Here is a 15,732-nt window from a genome sequence, read left to right on the forward strand (position 1 = left end):
TTTTATTGACACGCGGTAAAACTTGCCATAATAATCAATTTTATACTTTATTTTATCGTCCACGGAACAGTGAACTTAAAATTATATTCTATATTATTAACTATATCTGCTTTCTGTTTGTAACAAACACCCTCTGCTAGCAATTATTTTTATATGGTTCAATTTTACGGGCATATTCATTTATTACATATTATCAGATGAATAAAAATAATTAAAAGAAAATTAAATAGAGGTTGATTAAATTTTTGGCTCTAACAATATGTGACATCACTGGAAACGTGGTATTGGTAAAGTGTTTTTCACTTTTTACTTATTGAATCTTTGTACCTTTTGTCTTAGTGATTTAATAAATACCTATCTCTATACTATACTCATGTCATAACTATACTAATAAAATATACCCTGGAAGCGCTTGATAGAGTCTTAAACTCAACACTGAATCATTTATTGCAACCCTAACGTGCATTACTTATTTCATTACACAACAAAAATTGGCATAATAAAATCTACACCAACTTTCGACTCCAATTAAAAGGGTATCTATTGAATATACTAAGTATAAATTTCATGCTCCCATACACCAAGTCATGTATTGTATTATTTTGTAAGGCGAATCTCATAAGCAGTCCCATCAATAGAAGAGTCACACTGGTGTGAAGGTAAAACATTCTGAAAAGAAAATTAAACACTTGCATGAGTCTTGTTACAAAAAGAGGATCCTCTTTTGGTATGGGATTATATGCAAATTGAAAACTAATAATAGTTATATTGTATTGGCCCCATAATATACTGAAAGAAGAAGAGTCTTAAGAGAATTGGACACACAATAAAATTATTTATATACACACAAAAAAAAATATAATGTAGGTTTCCTTTAGTATTCGTTCTATCTCTATACAGAAACCTTGCGTCACCGCTCACCCAAGTATGATAGTAATACTTTCAATTAAAGTTTTCCGTAAATAATTAAATATTGTTCTATACAAAGTTGTCAAAGGTGAACATTACAACATCGCCAAAAAAATACACAGATAACTTACCGTTTTAAATGTTGTCTTGCCTCCCCTAAGTCTTGATCTTTCTCCTTAAGGAGGTACTTCCTCACACCTTTCGCGAAATTTAGGTAGAGTTCATCCCAGCTAGAAATTAATATAAGTATTTGATTACTGCAGTTTGAACGCGTTTCGTTTGTTGGCTACAACAACAATTTTAAGTAATTAATCCGAAATATTTAAAAGCTTTCCCTCATAATTGTTATCTGCGTGAAATCGAATAAAAAATATGAGTATCTTGGATCTTCTCTTCTCTTTATCATCTACTTGTGTACAAAATTTCAATCGAATCTATGCTGAAGGTTTTGAATGAAAGAGTAAAACTTATCGCTGGGCGAATTAATTGGACCTGACATCTTCACGCTGAATCCATGGTTAGTTATGTAAGAATAGGATAACTCACCTGAAACTTTTCGGATCCAAGTTATATATGGCGGCGTCCTGAGGCGTAAGTCTTGCGCGAAGTTTTTGTACATTCGTGTTTACGAATCGCCATTCCCGCAGAGCAAAGAAATTTAAAACACTATTCATTGCTCGTAATCGACGGCTGACAGTGATTAGACTTAACCTGAAATAAAACAGTCAAGTGTGTTTACTTATTTATGAAACGAAATTATTAAGTAATATAAAAATATACGTATACATAGATGAACTGTAAGCTATTTAAGTATACAAGTGTTTTTAATTAGTTGAGGTGTTTGAGCTATCGACTATTACTCGGTGCTAAAGAGAACTGTAGCACTGCAACCTGAATAAATCTATAGTGCTTGCCCTTGTTTAACCATATTAATTAAATGAAATTTCCAAACTCTTTGTACAATATCGTGTACGTAGGGGTAAAAAATTTAGAAAAATTACTTCCTCCAGAGATTTTTTTATTAATTTTAAATACGGCATCTACTATTTTTAATTACTTTATCAATAAAATAATAGCTGGCACTGTATAAATGCTTAATTAATTTTTATCGTTAACTATCGACAACAGTCTATTAAATACACGTGAACGAAGTCGTAGGCACCACTAGTATAATATAGGTTTAGAATTGGAGAACACATCGGGTAACATAAAAATACAACAAATTAAGATCCTCCTTTATTCCTTTCACTGTCGGATTAAAAAATAATTTTCTTCTCTTTTTTTGGTAAAACTAAATAACAATTAAGTACTTACTGTGTTTTAATGCCCAGTACTCTAAATATGTATTCAGTTAGATGTAAAGGTACAGTTTGTAACAGCAATTCCAATGTTTTCTGCAAATATCTGTGAAAAAATAACAATGAACGAACAAATTACATACTAAATAAATTTTATTAAGTTTATAAACGCGTAACTTTCTGAATATGGATGGATGTTTGTTATTCTTTCAGGTCTGAAACCTGAAACCTGAACTTACTGAACGGATTGTCATGAAACTTTACAATAATATAGCTTATAGGTACATCAGAATAATATATAGGTTATAAATATCACGCGGGATAAACCGCGGGCACAGCTAGTAATACAATATAAAAGTTGGTATGTAATAAAGAAAATATTTATAAAACATTATGTCACCATGGTAACTTTTCTTCAGAGGCGTCTTGCATTTATTAAAAATTGTTAAATTGTCGATACTCACTTGTTATGGATGGCGGTACCACATGGCCACCAGAACGCTTTATCCATGGGGTACAGTCTAATATTTTTCATGACCTCATTCTCAAAATCGCCCCATGTGGTGGGGTTTTCTGATGTAGTACAATTGTACACTCGCACTTCTTGCAATCTGAAAGTACAAATATTCTTGAAATAAAATAAACCCGATGGAACTCTAAAATTGTATTTATAACCGAATTATAAAATCTGGATTTTTTTATATTGTAATAATTTACCTACAAAGGCTATATATATAATAAAAATAAAATACCATAATATGGAGAATTCCCTGATTTTTATAGTCGGTTGAAAAATAGATAAACAGTACGATCGGAATCGATCCCCCGTCCAATTGAAACGCGGATCAAAATTACGTGTCAGACTAAAGTCGTATCCGTCAGGCAGGAGTTGATCTTTTGAAAGGAGAGACGGTTAGCACTCCCCTTGACAAGGATGGAACACACAAAATGGTTAAGGCACAACTTGACCACATTGGGGCGACGTGGTCGGACAACCTCCAAGTATGGGCCATCCATTGGGAGGCTTCCCCATCCTCGTGGATACGTCCGCGGGGAACGGTGGCCGAGCAATGGTTTGGTTCTGGTGCGCCCTGGGCGGGATAGTAGTCGTTCCTTCGGGATACTGCTACTATGTCGGCCGATAGTCCGGCGAGTAGGAGTAGGCAAATCTTTCTCTTTGACTTTGTCTGTCTTCGTCTTTTCTTTTCTTTGTCTTCTTCTTTTCTGTCTTTCTGTTTTCGTTTCCTTTTTCTTCTTTGCCTACTGGAAGCCAGGTCTGGTGGGTGCTTAACTGCGCAGCCGGACAGCACTTCAGTGCAACTGGCTTCAAACCGTAAACCTGCACTGGGTGTCGGTGATCACGTCTATCGGCCCAGTGTAGGAGCGGGGGCTCTTGGCTTAATTGCCCGGGGCCGCGAGGAGTCAACCTCTATAAAAAACCTCTTGTCTAAGCTCGGTGCCTGGCGAGGGACAGGTCGTCACGCGGAGCACGCTGCTGGAAATTCCTTTCAGTTAGCGTGTTCCCCGGGGCGGCCGGGTCGGAGGAGTAACTCCGGCCGCAAGCGCACCAACCTTTGGGCACCAGCCGCACCCAAAGTGTATTAGGCCGCAGTCGGTAGCAGGGGGCAACGCCGGCTGTGCAACCTTTCCCCCACACTCGTGGGAACAAAAATGGATGACAAACACAAAAAACCCTTTGATGAAAGGTCCGAGAAGGACGGTGTGACGAAGGAGTCCGTGAAGGACGGTGTGATGACGGAGTCCGTGAAGGACGGAGGAAATGCTGGGTCCGTTAAGGACGGTGAGGCGATGGAGATGAGAGGTCTAATGAGCGCGGAAGATGCGGCGGCGTTCAGCACGTTCGCTCGCGAACTGGAGTTGGCGGAGCGGGAACTGGCGTTGGGATCGGATTACCTCTCCAGTTCCTGCATGTCTCTAGTCGAGGATGAGGATGCCAAGACGTCGTCCATAGGTACTCGGAGGTCGTCGCGGCGGAAGAGACGTCGTACGGATCCCAACTCAGGGTCGGAATCCGAATATAGTGGGCGTTCTACTCCGGCCCCCAAAAGGGTTGGGCAGAGCCCCTCGGCAGGTGTGGAGGACCGAACATCAGGGTCAAAGGTATCAAATCCCTCCCAGGAGTTTGGCTACCGGTTCTACGAAGATGAGAAGTTTATTGAACCGGTATCCCTGCCACCAAAGAGGAAGGGGGCTATATCCAAAGCCATAACCAGAGATGGGAGTAAGGAGGCCAGGGCAGGCCTAAAACAAGTCGTCGTCAGCCAGGAGCGATTACGGGACTCAGAAATCGAGCCCCCTCGCAGTAGTGAGTCGCAAGGTGCACCCGCCCCAACAAGCGGTGCTGAGGCCAGCCAGGCTATTAGGTCAGTCAGGATGCAGGTCTACCAGCATGCGGAGGAGATCACCGAAGTCATTCGGAGATCAGCAAATATAAAAGGGACCTGCGTCAAAACGATGAAAGATGGGCTGGCCAGCATCAAACGGCTGGTCGATGCGCTAGAGGCGAGCTTAATCCCGAGTTTTGCGTCGCCACTTTTGGCACAAAACATTCGGCTGGAGCAGGAGGTGGAGTTTCTCAAGCGGGAGGTCGCTGAACTCCGTGCCGAGAAGAACAAAGCCGTAAGGGCGGCTAAGAAGGCGGAAGCTCCCGCCGCGAACACCGGAGAAGTTCAGGGACCGGTGGTGGGATCTGAAATGAAGGCCTGGAGGGCACAAATTATGAGGGACGTCGACGGCATAGTCAAAAACCGCTTGTCGTCCTTCATGTCGGAGATGAGGGAGTATCCCTTCCAACATCCGGAGATGGGGTCGGTTCCACCACCGGTCATAATGCAGGAGAAGAGCGGTCAGGCCGCTCCTGCCACTGCGGTTAGGGGTTCTGCCCCCAATGCCCAAGCTGGCCCGAAAACCAAGGCCAAAGGACCAGGGCCAAAAAAGGCCCTCACCCAGGGAGATCACCGTGGGCCCAGAGAGGAGGTGGCGCAGTCGGAACTTCCGACGACGTCATGGGCCACGGTTGTAAAAGGTAAAAGGGGCAAACTAAGTAGTGTCCCCGAGGGGCTACCCGGTGAGCCGTGGAAGTCCCAAAAGCAGGCGTCTGGAAAGCAGCCGAATAAAAGATCGGCACCGGCCCCATCCAAATTGCGGCCGCCTAGCTCTGCGGCAATCATCATAACGATGGACCCGCAGGCTGAGAAAGAGGGAGCGTCCTATGCGAATATCCTCAGGGAGGCAAAATCCAAGATTGACTTGGGGCCCCTGGGGATAGACGCTCTCCGGTTGCGAGTCGCCGTGACGGGTGGCCGCATTCTGGAGATCCCCGGCGTTGACAGCGGGGAAAAGGCGGACGCCCTAGCGGCGAAGCTCCGGGAACTTGTCCCGGAGGAGGTGGCACGGGTCTCCAGGCCCACTAAACAGGCGGAAATGCGTCTAATGGGTCTGGACGACTCCGTTGGCGTTGAGGAGATTGCCGCTGCCATTGCTAGCGCCGGGGATTGCCAGGTCCAGGACGTTAAGGTGGGGGACGTTCGCAGGAATCCTACCGGTGCGGGGGCTTGCTGGGTCCGCGCCCCAATACGTGCGGTGAAGGCCATCACCACCGCGGCGAAACTTAAAGTTGGCTGGGTGGTTGTTCGGGCTGAATTGCTCAGACAGAGACAGCTGCGATGCTTCCGCTGTCTAGAAGAGGGTCATGTGCGCGCCCAGTGCACCAAAGCGGAGGATCGCAGCGGTCTCTGCTATCGCTGTGGGGAGAGCGGCCACAAGGCGGCCTCATGCGCGTCTGCGCCGCGGTGTGCGGTGTGTGCCTCTAAAGGCAGGCCGGCAGACCACTGGGTGGGGGCGAAGAACTGTTCCCCGCCCAAGGGTAAAGGTGTCGGCAAACGGTCGGGCCCCAAAGCCCCCAACCGTGAGAGCGGGCCGAGCAGGATGGACTCCGCCCAATAAGGGTGGCTCCATCCAAAGCGATCCGAGGTGGAGGGGCGCATGGGCGCCTCAGATCGCCGCAAGGGCCTGAGATGTCACCGCGGGGCGGTGGCATCTCCAAGAAAAGCCCGAGAAGGTGGCGCGCGTATCCCCGCGCGCCTTCTCAAGAGAGGTGGGGTGGACACCCAAAATAAAAGCGAAGGGGCCCGAAAACTAAAGCGGGCCGACGCCGCCGGAGTTGCGGTAGACTGACATTCGATCCCGCGACTCCGGCTATAGGCGCTTCGTCGGGATACCTTGGAGTTTTTAGTGAGTAGGAGTCTCACAGTACCCGCGGGCTTCCCCCGGGGCCGGCGGGTCTCCATGAGGGATTTTCTCCAGTTAAAAAAAAAAAAAAAAAAGGAGTTGATCTTCAACCGCCCCATAAGTCCTACCACAAGAAGTGGCATCTACTCTCGTCCCCTACCGTCTAGTGAAGCTGAAAAGGGCAGCTGCGGCCAACAGCATTATAGTAGCCCGATAAAGAAACAATCACAAACATACCTATCCGTGGCAGTTTCCCATGCAACAGCCAGCAATGTGTCGATAGCTATGTCAACGGGCAGCATGTCAGCGTTTGCTGTACTGTTACAGCGAAACACATGGAGCAGACCTTTGCCAGCGGCAACGGCCACCCCACTAGGACCGTTCAGGTTCTCAATCCACCCGGGAAATGGATGTTTCACAGAGGACACCACTGAAAACAAAAAATTCCAAAGTTTATATCAATTAGGAACTTCATCTGCGTCACATTTTCCTTATTTTTTCTTGCAGCTCGGCTCTGATTGCTCCTAGCGCGATGTCATACAGCTTCATTGATAAATTGACTATTCAACTCTAAAAAAGTTTTGATATCAGATCAGTAGTACCGGAGATTACTCCGAACAAAAATTTACAAACCCTACCTCTTTACAATACCTACAACCTGACTAGGTTGACCTCCACGCTATCCCCCACTGGAAACTATCGGGATATATTCCTGGTGAATTTACCATGGTGGGCTAATGCTCATCCTATTTTCCTCCAATGGTGACCCGCCAGCATAAACCGTTAACGCAGGCGGCTGAACCATATCATTAGCATTCATTAAAAAAACCTATATAAAGTGTACCGGATTATTAATTGTGGCTTACGTAGTAATTACTAACGTTAGTAGTAATAAAAATCTACCGTTATTTATCATAATGTCCCAATCTACACATCTTTCAATTTTATCATTAGATGATAAACCCAAAAGGTAGGCGCCATAATTCGGTTGGAAATCGGTTAATCATTCTTCTTGTGTTGAACCTGCGTTCCGAATGAGTAGCCGAATAAAAAATATGACAATTAAAAAGTGCTTGTAATGAGTTTATTTGAAAAAAGATTATTTCTATTTTTTGTGATACAAAATTAATATCCGCTCAATATCGGTAAGTTCAGGATCATTAAATGCTCAAATTAAATTACCGTATTATGAAAAATATTTATACATAATCGCATAAATACGATAGCATAACAACTTTAGTATCGTCACTACTGTGTACAAAAAACATCAACATTTTAAGTCTGTCATATTCATATATATATTTCAAGTCTGTAACGTGTAAATACATTGTCCGAATCTGTCACTTTAGTATTGATATTGACATTTATAATTTTATTTTATTTATATACTGATTCATGATGTAATATTTGTAATGTTCGTTATGATATATGTAATAATATTATAATATCGTAAACAAGCCGTGTCTGTACAGTAAATATTTTTCCAAAAAAACACGTATAGATTTACACGTCATACTTACTTACTATATGTTACCGAGCAAAAAATAGTATTTTAAATATTTGTCTATATACTTTTCTGTGAGTTTTTACACGATTCGAATAGGGTTTTCACTAGTGTATTTCAGTATTAAACAAATTGTATATACCTACAGTTTTGTTTAATGCTGTTTACTTAAGTATAGTGGTTTTTGTTTAATTATATATATTTCTCTTCTGTTGTGTTTAATTTCTCATTATGTATATTAACTATATGATACGGCAAAGTTTTAATTGTTTAATGTGTTTATCTGGAGAGGATATTAAGTTACAACTATATAAATACACATGTATTATATTATATTTTATATATATTAGTTAATACTTAAATATGTGAATATCTTTAATTCTTTTTTATTACAATATATAATAATGTTATGATTAAGTACCTATAGTTTTTTACACAGGTGGTATAGGTGCATAATACCACAGATAACATAATAATAATACTATTCTTCTTATTTCATGTTTAAGCATATTTCCTATGAATTTCGTTGAAATGAAAGCGTATGAATGAAATGTCTTACCTATTGTGGGTCTGAATATGGCGATAGGATATCCTCTGTTCCCGTGCTGAGTGACCGCATACTCGGCCATTGCTTTTGTAAACGTATACGTATTGGGTTTTGGAGCGATATATCTAAAATAACAATAAAAATAAAATTTTGTAATATTGTTCTAATATTTCAGTCGTTCTTACACCTATCACAAATATTATAAAAAAAAATCTATTCCTTCTAATTCCTCAGTCAATATAATTAAAATATAAATATAGTCAATATAATTAAAAACTATTCTTTATTCTTTACATCGTATAAAATGAAGTCGCTCCTGCTGTCTGTTCACTTAAATCATTTAAAGTACGCAATGAATTTTAATGCAGTTTTTAGCAATATGTAGATTCAGCTGAAGATTTATGTTTTTTAATAATTCCGTGCAAAGCCGTTTTTCTCTCTTTTCGAAGTTCAATTAATATAGGTAATGACGCACCTGGGAGTGATGTCTGTCATCAAATCATTTGGCACTGACTCTGCAACGGCCAGCAATTGTTCTAACGGAGCCGGTGATGGGTAAACACGTTCTTCTATGGTAGACAGTTCAGCGTTTGAGTACGCTGTTGATATGTGGATAAAAGCCTTGAAAAATTAATAATAATATTATTATAGTAATAACATTTCAGGACAATTCACACAGCGCCATCTAGTCCCAAGCTAAGCAGACATAAGGTATCTGATACAAATATATACTTTTTTTTATAAATACATATTAAATATATATACACCCAGGCTGATACATACAATCATACTCATGTATACAAATGTCTATACCGTTCGTGGAATCGAGCCCGCGACCATCGGACGTAAAGCGGTGTGCTAAAGCGCTAGAACATTGAGGTCGTCATATCGAATAATGTGAATCTTAGCTCGAAATTTCATACCCTCAAACAAAATTTTCATTGAAGCTTATCATACTTTAGTGAAAATAACCCCAAATTGGTAAAGCCGTTTGCGCGTAAAACGCTCAGACAAACAGAGAAAAATTTTAGCAACGATTGTTTTCGGTTATTTTGATATAATCCCACAATAATAGTTATTCTATGTATATACGACACATAGTATGTGTATTTTTCGCGTTGTTTGTACCCGAAATATATATGTATATATACATATATATGTTATCAATTATAATTTCATTATATGTAGGTATACATTATTGAAGTAAAGACAAAAATAATGTAAACTCACTTCCATATTGGGCAGTCTGTCACATATATCCATGAGTCTGATGACTGACAGAACGTTTTGTTCTACAGCTGTCTTCATCGCTTCATCAAATTTTAATGTGGCAGCAGAATGAAATACTACGGATACCTGATGACAAAAATACATTACTATTATACTACACAAAAAAAATTTTATACAAATTTCGTGAAAACATTTGGTATTAAGATATAAACCAACATAATACCAAATTAAATTGCAGAGTACAGTGGCATGTCGGCTTAGTCCTCCTAAATTTCAATGCACGAAGGGTACCACGGATATCATGATGACGTGATATCCGTTATGATGTTTGTGCATGTAATCGACAGTTGGCTGACACGTACCAGGCCTACGGCCTACCTCATTACGATTACTAAATTACAAAGTTTTGGTTGTCTGAGATACAAACAACCGTTTAGTTAAAAAGTGGGTTCTCTTGCACGCAATACCGAAAATTTACTACATACTTGTTATTCAAACATGTAAAAAAAATAACGCATTTTATCTGCATCCTCATAATTTTCTAATAAACTTGAAGCGACATTTTATCGGAAGTGTAGTCCTATTAATATACAAATACCTACTCGCTATATCTATATATATATATATATAGATAACTTTTAAATTTGGTGTAAAAGTCGCTCTCTCTTAATAAAACAATGCAGTTAGGGTTTATATCTGTATTATTTATAGGTTGATATAGTTACCTCATGTAATTTAGCAATAGATTCTTGAGACAGTCCCACGTCAGGCTTTGTTATATCTCCTGGCAAAATGTAAAGCTTGTCTAGCTGTGATGGGTTAGATTGTCGTATTACGTCAAACACCTGAAAGTAAAGTACAAGAAGAACATAAAAGTATTGCAGTAATTTATAGGGGTTCAATTATTACTGCAAACAGTCTAATAGATCCAATGTTAACGTTTACGTAAGCTAAGCACGGTCATCCCTGGAAACTATTGCGGCTAAATTCTGGATATTAGCCAGTAGCAGTAGTAGCATATGGGACACAATAACCAAACCAAAATGTTCTCGTCATCCTATTGTGCCTACACTTGTAATATTTCTATCAACACTTGAGACCCTTCCATTAGTTAACCTCTCCAATAACATAGATTTATTTAAGTTAAGTGTAAAGTCAGTCCACTTTCCGATTCCGCATCTAATATACGCATTACTAATTAGCCATGAAGCACACTATTAAATAAACGTACAATAAATATTATAGTACAATAAATAACCGGTATGCTCACTACCTAGATACTACAATAAACAGTTAATTGTGCAGCGACACCTCATCACATCATACATAATGCTACATTAGTGAGGTGTATAATCATTACCACCATTCGTGAAAAACGATAATTAATTATTTAGCAGCTATACAGTTTGTTCACATTAACCTACCTGGGACTGTTTCAGTTCTTGCAGTCGCTTCTCTGGACTTACACCTTTTTTCTGCCGCATCAAAAGGTACAGTTTATCGACATTGGGACATGTCGACAAAAGCCTTTCTACCAGAACCTGTGACAAAATATGTTTTGTTAATCGTTGATGTTACCATAGTATATTACAATGAATTAGATTTATAATCTGTACCTAACTACATGTTTACAAAGATAAAAATACAACTTTCATACATTATTATTACAATAGCTGTCGGTCCAGCATGTACGTAATGCAACGTGGGCATAAACTCTCAATGATGAACTTAGAGTGCATTGCGTCTTCATAAATTATTACTTACTTGTCTTAATGTACCTATACTTATATGATGATGATGATGCTTATAACTTTCCACGAGGTTAGTTCCGTCAGTTAGTTTCCATACTAGTTACATTAAAAAAAATGAACCGAAACCGACAATTTGGTTTTGATAGGATATTACTAAAACGTATGCAGATTTGATTAACACTTGCCGATGTTTTGTTATTATACCTAATATTAATGACGTGGTTGCTATAAGCATACAGGTGTCATATTAACAGCTTAGTGTACCAGGATATTTGAATGAAATTCTGTCGTACGCTCTGTCTGATCAACAATTAACGCCAATACATGATTCAACAAACCCAACCCTCTACTCAAAAATATTTGGAATTTCGTAGCCATAGGTACAATAGAATATTAAGCAGTTATAGATTGTCTAAGTCATTTATTTTAAGTTTAGGTCTTTATTGTTTTTAAAATATCTAGCGTGTGTAAATATCAGTGGTGTAGTGGTTTATCTCACCGCTTTACGTCTTATCGCTGGTTCAATTCCTCGCAGAATAATAATAATAATAAAATAATAATAATAATAAAGACATTTATTCAGCATTACAGTATTCTTAGATGCTATCTATCTTATATACTATACAACTTAAAAGCTAAAAGCTAAAACATACTAGTAACGCTGAATGTGACTCCCACTCAGCATTTATACTGCAGTATATATATACCACAGTGCTGATTTTCAGTGGGGCCACCACACACGAGAGAGCGTACGTAAAGATTACTAAAGAAAATAAAACGTTAAAATTAAAAAAAGAATACAAACAATTGTATTCATTAGTGTGCTTGTTCGTATGTATTATATAAAAAAAAATGTATCTATGAATTTATATCAGTTGTCTAGTACCTACAACACAAGCTCTGCTTAAATTGGGACTAGATTGCACTGTTGAATTGTCCAGTGATATAATTATTTTTATTATTATTATACACTGGTTAAAAACCATATAAGAGAGTATGGGAGTAACTATTGAGGAGTAAACAACATCGATTATAAAAACCGAATCTTAACATGTAGTTTATAATCAACAAATACGTTAAAAAAATAGACAAACAAGAGTCTTTTCTCCTTGAAGTGGGTTGAGAAGATCACGGTCTAACAGTACCTAAGTTTATAATCCTGTCATACTTTTATGCTTTTATACAATATTACAATACTTTAATACAATGGTATTGACCTTATGTCAGATTTGTGTATTTGTGTGTGTTGGGGAGGGTGTGTTTGTACCTACTATAATAGAAAATAGGCGTAATTGTAATCATTAATTTGTTACAATAACAATTAAAGTTTTTATAACATTATTTCATTGTAAACAACAAGCGAAACGCATACATTTTCAAGTGTATGATTTGGTACGGATGTATCAGGAAATTGGCAAAAAAAGTTACGGAAGCATAGTTTTAGGAATGGTAACGTTTGAGGGATGACACGAATGTTACACGGCGATGTACAGAGAGGATGGATAGAGAGTTAGAGTTTTTATATTTAGAACTAGCTGTACGCGCGACTTCGTCCGCGTGGAATTTAACTTTATTCTTCTAAAACAAAAGAATTTTTCAAAAATAAAAGTACTCTTTATTACGTCAGCTACCTGCCAAAAAAAAGTCCCGTCAAAGTCGGTCCAGGCATTTCAGAGATTAGCCGGAACAAACAGACAGACATACAAAAATTTTAAAAGTGTTATTTTGGTGTATTTAATTTATTTATATTCATATGCATGTAGTAAAAAATGGTTATTTCAATATTAAAAACAGATAGTCCAATTTTATTTATATGCATAGATATAGAGGACTTGAAAAAAGAGAAAACATATTGCCGGCAAATTCTTAAAACATATTAAGTCGGATGGTTTTATGTGTTATTCTGTAATATTGGAAATAATGTCACAAATGTGTAGGTACACCTACCTTCCCCATAAATCCAGTACCTCCTGTGATTAGAATGCATCGCCCGGCGTAGAATGCTGGTATAAGTGGTCGATTATCGTTCTTCTGACAATACCCTACCATTTTGTTATTATCTGTAAATAAAGAACAACATTTTAAATTTTACAATTTAGAAAAGAATAACTTATTAATCTACGCCGAACCCAAAATAAATGGGATAAGAAAGAAGCAGATGATCATGATGAACTCCTCAGTTATCTGACGAAGTCTTAATCAAGTCATTGCTTTTCTTATTTGTTTTTTTTTACACGCAGTAAATAAATAGATGAAAGTACTTTCTCTCCCAATGCAAATGACAATTATTCACTATTGACGCTATTCACAAGGATTATATTTTTAGAATTCACTTCTTAATAATAGTACCGGTACTACTGTGTCGCAGCATGAAATAATTATTTATATTAAAATTACTTATTTATACTATTGTTGGTATTAGAATTTATATGCGCAGTGTCACAATGTAGGTAGTATGTAAAATCACATGTGTGTTATTCAGAATGCAGTTAAGTCTTACTTGTCTTTTAAATCTGTTGAACAAATTTTAGTTAGGGGTCGCTAAACTCTATTTCAGCTTTAACAAGTATAGTTTCGATCAGACTTCTATTTCAGCAACATAATTCCGCAACTAAAAATGTTGTACACACCCACCTCCTATTGCTAGTGCAAAAGACTGTCTGTCTGTATTTTTGACAACGCAGGGAACTAACTACTTAAATTAGCACAACATTCATTGCAAATATAACATTGCTAGTTCGTGACGGAAATATTATGTATTTATAAATTTACGAATATAATAATAATGTTGATTTTATATACAGTGTGTTGAGTCAATAACTTATTTTATTATTATGGAGAAGTCGGTGATTACAGAGAAGAGAGGGGCGTGGCCTGGTGGTTTTTAACCCTTAATTGAACCCATACAATCGGCGACAAATCTCTCCGACATCTAAATAAATTTATGTCAATTTATTTTGATTCAAGGGAAAATGTACTCATTGAGCCTGAGGGTTAATAATTCTACTATAAAAATCATTACGCGATGGATTTTGTATTTATTATTAATATAATAATATTAATAATAAAGCTATTTATTCTGAAATTTACAAATATTTTTAACTATAGATACTTCCATTGATTCCTATCCTGTGCAACCTTTTTATTTTGAATACGTTTGTCCATAAGTTACGCATTATAGTTAGACCTTAGGTTATACTTAAATCCTTGCGACCAACATCTACTGTGAGCAACTTTGCAATTTCCGTAATTCAGAACAACCTGTATAGTTATAGTCACACGTGTAAAGTGAACTTGACGTACATACAATGTGTAGTTAGTACGTCATGTTTACATAAAGTTCATTGTTGGACAAATAGCCGGTGCAGTAGGTAAGGTACAGTCTTTTACACCAGTGTTTTAGACCGAAAAGTGTAAATTTCTAGGATCTAATTACGCTAAGCATCTGAATTATGGCTGTGTGACCGCTAGACTACAGATTAGGGGGTTCAAATCTCCCAATACACATAGGTACTTATCAGTTTTTTAATGCCTATAGAACAAGCTTTCTTTTTACCTATGTATGATTTTTTTTCAAATGTTAGAAAAAAATAAAAAGGAAATAAATAATATTATGTGAATGAATACTGATGCTAATGCTTTTTTTTAAATTAATAAATAAAAAAAATAGCATGATAAAAGCCTTGACATCTTAATACTTCAGAAAGTCAGTGTATGAGCGATATCATGGGCGTCACATGATATTGTGATGTCCTTAGTGCTGTTCATGTATATAGAGGACAATTAGCATTTAGCATCACGTGGGTAGCAAACAAAAACAAGAGTTCTTGTTTGCCATTCCAATTGTTTGTCCTGATTTATTATTATTATTTATATTCTCCTTTTACCAAATTATGAACGCCGTCGTTTGTCGGCGTTTATAACATATTCTTGTTGAATGATTATTCAACAAGAATATGTTATGAACGATTTATGTTTATATACCATTTATTTTTATATTTTTATGAACCATTGAATGATTTATTCAACAAGAATATGTTATGAACGATTTTTTTTTATTTTGAATGTGGTTGTACTACACATAACAAAGTTATTGTGAGAATAAATAATCTGAATACTCAGGTAAACTCTGCGAGAATGAGCACTGATATGATGGACACAATAACAATCGCCTAACCTCCACTTCTTCTTCACCTTAACCTTCACTTAGTATTTAGGATGCGTATAGGAGACATGTTTTAT

General features: G+C 38.0%; 1 protein-coding gene and 1 pseudogene across 1 annotated transcript; one reads left to right on the plus strand and one right to left on the minus strand.

Moving 5' to 3' along the window:
* Window positions 1-506: 506 nt before the first annotated feature.
* Window positions 507-14,422, minus strand: LOC131854507 (putative fatty acyl-CoA reductase CG5065). The gene is made up of 13 exons (XM_059205638.1): window positions 14,398-14,422; window positions 13,438-13,550; window positions 11,164-11,280; window positions 10,465-10,584; window positions 9,740-9,865; window positions 8,985-9,130; window positions 8,522-8,634; window positions 6,696-6,888; window positions 2,672-2,818; window positions 2,224-2,313; window positions 1,456-1,620; window positions 1,041-1,139; window positions 507-669 (listed from the first exon to the last, which is right to left on the minus strand). Exons 1-13 carry the CDS (start codon window positions 14,420-14,422, stop codon window positions 507-509), a joined length of 1,617 nt encoding a protein of 538 aa, XP_059061621.1.
* Window positions 3,098-3,182, plus strand: LOC131854515 (U6atac minor spliceosomal RNA; annotated as a pseudogene).
* Window positions 14,423-15,732: the final 1,310 nt, after the last annotated feature.

Source organism: Achroia grisella, unplaced genomic scaffold, assembly GCF_030625045.1.
Source record: "Achroia grisella isolate CSIRO2021 unplaced genomic scaffold, CSIRO_AGI_Agris_v1 utg1186, whole genome shotgun sequence".
NCBI classification, from domain to species: Eukaryota; Metazoa; Arthropoda; class Insecta; order Lepidoptera; family Pyralidae; genus Achroia; species Achroia grisella.

Bases quoted from the DNA above. Each gene is read 5' to 3' on its own strand.
- LOC131854507 (XM_059205638.1), bottom strand. From the start codon at position 14,422: ATGTCGGAGAGATTTGTCGCCGATT. The intron at 10,585-11,163 runs GTAGGTTAATGT...CTTTACTTTCAG, and splicing joins AAGAACTGAAACAGTCCCAG to GTGTTTGACGTAATACGACA. The intron at 1,621-2,223 runs GTAAGTACTTAA...GTTTTATTTCAG, and splicing joins GTACTGGGCATTAAAACACA to GTTAAGTCTAATCACTGTCA.